Genomic DNA, 4436 nt, shown 5'->3' with positions numbered 1-4436 from the left:
CTTGCCATTACCCTATACTTTTTGAAGGATCAAGGCTCTCTCACGATGACAGCAAATGCATTTGGAGTTGCGCATTGCACTGTCTCCGTAGTTGTTCGAAAAGTATGCAACATTATTACTGATGTTTTAGGTCCAAGATACATAAAATTGCCCAATACCGTTCAAGAAATGAAGGATCTTATTGATGGCATGGAAAATAAATATGGTTTTCCACAGGCCTTTGGATGCGTAGATGGTACACATATTCCCATTGCACAACCAAGCGAGAATCCTCATGACTATTTTAGTTATAAACTGAAATACACCTTGAATGTTCAAGGAGTTTGTGACTGGAAAGGGCTATTTTTAGACGTCGACGTGAAATGGCCAGGGAGTGTGCATGATGGAAGAGTCTTTGGTAATTCGAGAATAAACAGACTTTTAAGAGAGGAAAGACTTCCTATGTGTTATAAAGAAATTTTACCAGGCTACGAAAACATACCTGTTACATTGTTGGGGGATCCTGCTTACCCCCTACTTCCATACTGCATGAAGGAATTCCCCAATACTCGCACAAATGAAGAGGTTATCTTTAATAACATGCTTAGGAGTGCTAGAAACCCAATAGAGTGTGCCTATGGCCGTCTTAAAGCAAGATGGCAAATCTTAAACAAAAGAAATGACATGGGATTGAATGTTATCCCCAGCATTATTTATGCCTGTTTTGTACTTCACAACATTTGTGAGTTGCAGGGCATGAATGTAGAGGATGATGTTGTTGCACAGCAAATGGCACGTGATAGACTGGCACAACCTGAAAATGCACCAGACCGGTTATATTCTTTCAACACTGCTGAGGGAGCTTATGTGAGAAACATAATCACATCCTTCTACAAGGAACACATTCCTCACTGATTTGTTTATTTAGCTTATACTACTATCTAAAATAAACAGATTCCTTTCTGAGTGAATGTAGTCATAATCACATAAAACTTGTGAGGTTTTAATAACAGAACAGCAAGCTAACTAGTGGAATCAAGATCGTTCCACTTAAACTAAAACATAATCCTTTGGGTGCGTAGATGGTACACATATTCCCATTGTACAACCATAGAGTTGTAACTCTCTTCCTTTTTTTTATACTTGAAAGCACAGTTTTATAGGAACTCACTCCACCTGTCTATTATAGAAATCAGTTGTAGTGTTTGTTTTGTTATTTCATTAATTTTCCTGGTGGTATTGTCTAATTAAATAATTTCTTTTGTTCTTGTTCCAGAGGCAAACTCGATAGTTTTCATGGCTGTTTAGTTCATTGTGTTGTTATTTTACTTGTATTTAATAAACTGTTAAAATATACTCGAACAAATGCAAGTTGTCTGGATTTATCTTGTTGTTGCTTTATAGAACAGCTTAACTAGCCCAAATGTTGGAGTTATAACACCTTGCAATTAAAGATGCATTTAAATAACATTTAAACGCTTAAATAATAATGTTTACATTCCTCATATATATTAATATGAATATGTACTGGAAATCATATAGATTAAATATCAAATCTTTAAAGGGACCTGTAACACAACAAATGTCTTTTTGTTCATCTAGGATATCACTGTTATGTAATCATCAGAGCTGAAAGCTTTCATCTTCTAATAGTGTACGAGTAGGCCCTAGAATTGGTCCTTGCTCATTGATGGACTGCATCACTTCCTCACTACCAATTCTGCTGAACTGGGAGGGTACAGAACGTCTGGTTAATGGGGTACAATAATTGTTGTTGCCATATGAAGGTGGGGATGCAAAGCCACTGTATGTATTGAAATGTGGGTGGGAAACTTGAGGAACATTATTCTGGGGTTGACCAGAGAGAGCCATTGCCAACATTTGCATCCCACTGGCAATTCCATCTCCAAGAGATGTTAAACACATGGTCATCTTTGATATGGACTCTTCCAATGTCTTGTTTGATTGTTGAAATGACTCCATCATTTCTTTCTTCATGAGAAGATCTTCTTTAGCAGTATTCATCAACAGCTGGTCTCGTTGCGCCTGGGACAGTGTTTTCTCCATATGCCTTCTCTTATTGTCAACCAACTTGGGGATGTTGGAGAGAGAGACACCTTTACTTTTTTTCTGACCTGGGGATAGTACTGGGGTTTCTGCAGATAGGCTTTCACTGGAGGAATCAGTTGACTCTACAGTTGATGCATCTACAATTTGTAAAATTGAATAATTGGAGGTAAAAGAACTGTCTTACAGAATAATTATTTCTTCTTTCTAAAATAATAGTCATTTTCATCACTTGCCATAAATCAACAAAAGTATGAACAGGCCTCTTGCCTCAGTTGTGATCAACAGCCAATAACTCTTCATAATATCCATTCAACATGCAGCACTCACTCAGGCAATGAATATCATGGGAATCATTACTAATGATAGAAAATTTGTTTTCATCTTTCAAAATAGTACCCCAAGTAGAACAATAAGAGAAGATGACTGTTAAATTTGTATGTTGATATTGGAGATTCAAAGGTTAAAATCTGTTTTTATATGGCCATGGGGTTTAGGACTCCTTTAAAAATTATCATTTGGCCTTTTAGCCATATATTGTAATAAATAGATAGATAAATAAATAAATAAATGAATAAATATAAAAATGAAGATTTAACTTTTTTAATAACACTAACCTTCTAGCGTTTCATTATGTATTTCCGAGCTGATGTCTGTTCCTAATGTGTCTGCATCAATTCCAAAGGAAAGGGACGTGGTAGCTGGCGAGCCACCCCATATTTCAGACAACAGATCGAAATTTTCTTGAACAATTTTCCCACTACCACTTCTTGTTCCCTTGTTCACTGCTGTGCGGAAATCTTGCCTCACGTTTCGAATCTTTTCTTTCACTTTATCGTACCCTTTTTTTAAATGAGTTCTTTCACTATCTCTGTGTTTTTTAAAGGCTTCGTATTCTTTCTCACTCATTTCTTTGAGCGGTTTTATAGGCTCAGTAACAACCTCGGGACCAAATTCTTCTGGAAAATCGGCAGCCATACACCGACGTATCTCCGTATACATAGAGGCCAGGTCGGCCTCGAAATCGATTCCATTAAAGTCGCACTTCGTTTTGAAGTCTTTTAGGTATCTCAAAAGAAGTTCAACTTGATCAGCGCTCCATGCCTTGTTTTTAGGGTTCTTCTTGGTTTTCTTAGGGGCTGTTGACTGTTCTTTGTTCTCAGAGGCTTTTCTCTTGCCTTGCGCTGCTTGTGCTATCGACGGCCGACTAGGCAAAGTAAAGTTGTTGACAGTGGATGTGTGGGACTCCATCGGATCTTCTTCACTCACAATCCCAGAATATGCTTGATTTTCTTCGCTCTGTTGCACGTTATCCAGATGAAGCCGGCGAAAAAGCTCGCCGGGTTTGTAAGCGTGGGCGGCCATATTGTTCTGCTTCAAATTTTGGCGCGCTTTGGCGCGCATGAACACGACCCCGGCTAGGCGGGTTACCCCACCTTGAGTCGTTTACATGGCAAAATGCGACCCCGGCTGACAGGGTTACCCTACCTGGCAGACCGGGCAACCCGCCTAGGCGGGTTACCCCACCTATCATGTAAACATGATCAAATAAAAATGAGAGATTATATGGAGAGGCGGGTTACCCCACCTAGGCGGGTTACCTCACCTACCTGGGGTCCCCCACCTCCATGTAAACAGGCCCTAAGACTCTACTCGCAAAAAAAAACAAGGACCCGCCGGTCTAAAACTGTCATCTGAGAGCGCGACAAACCTGACAGTTGCTTATCTCAGTCGGCCACACGCAAGTAAATTGTCAGGATTTAGTGGTGCAAAGGTCAACTGTTCGTGACGGGTGTGTGACACGCAAATTTATTCACCTCGTGGTAAAAGGATAATCGCCCGCCAGAATATTTGATTGTCGCAGGGAAATTCCGTTCTGGCAAGCTCTCACATGCATACCTGCGTCGAAACTATAAAAGGACAAGCAAATCTGTCATATATCTGACTGTATTTCTACCTCAGTCTTTCGCGTCCGGCTTCTCGCAAAAACGAAAGGTGTGCGAGTCAAAAATAATCAGAAATGCAAAATCTTTTTTGTTTCGAGTGGAAACCATTGCAAACGATATTTTAAATACATGTAGTCTTTATTTAAACTAAGATGATTGTTGCCTTGATATTTTTGGTAAATTAAAATAACGGGTCACAACTTCATATAATTTAGCCCAATCCTGTTTAAGTAATAACCTTCTAATCGAAGGAAAATATACCTTTTTGTCTCTATAAATGTAGGAAAACTCCATGGATAAAACACCATGAACAGTAGCATTCGTCAAGCAATGCAATGTACCAATTTGTTAGTCCTCTCAAGCCAGCCAATTTCGTTGTTGTTGTTGTTATTTTAAAAGTACATGTACCACTTCGCGAAGTACCATTTCGTTTCGTTTGAGGCC

The 4436-nt window shown here is 39.2% G+C and overlaps 2 protein-coding genes across 2 annotated transcripts in view; one reads left to right on the top strand and one right to left on the bottom strand.

Moving 5' to 3' along the window:
• The window catches only part of LOC137969451 (uncharacterized), a 1309-nt gene extending 405 nt beyond the window's left edge, over positions 1-904 (top strand). Inside the window, exon 1 of the mRNA XM_068815688.1 lies at positions 1-904. This exon is cut by the window's left edge and continues 405 nt beyond it. Within this exon, the coding sequence (XP_068671789.1) occupies positions 1-894 (894 nt within the window). The 3' untranslated portion in view covers positions 895-904.
• A 698-nt stretch (positions 905-1602) lies between these two features.
• LOC137971619 (uncharacterized) lies at positions 1603-3411 on the bottom strand. The gene is made up of 2 exons (XM_068818415.1): positions 2664-3411; positions 1603-2186 (listed from the first exon to the last, which is right to left on the bottom strand). The coding sequence occupies exons 1-2, from the start codon at positions 3409-3411 to the stop codon at positions 1603-1605; spliced, it is 1332 nt and encodes a 443-aa protein (XP_068674516.1).
• Between the last annotated feature and the right edge of the window lie 1025 nt (positions 3412-4436).

This window comes from Montipora foliosa, chromosome 9 (genome assembly GCF_036669935.1).
Source record: "Montipora foliosa isolate CH-2021 chromosome 9, ASM3666993v2, whole genome shotgun sequence".
Classification (NCBI taxonomy): Eukaryota; Metazoa; Cnidaria; class Anthozoa; order Scleractinia; family Acroporidae; genus Montipora; species Montipora foliosa.
The sequence above is the reverse complement of the archived record's forward strand: the minus strand, read 5'-3'. Positions and strand labels throughout refer to the sequence as shown.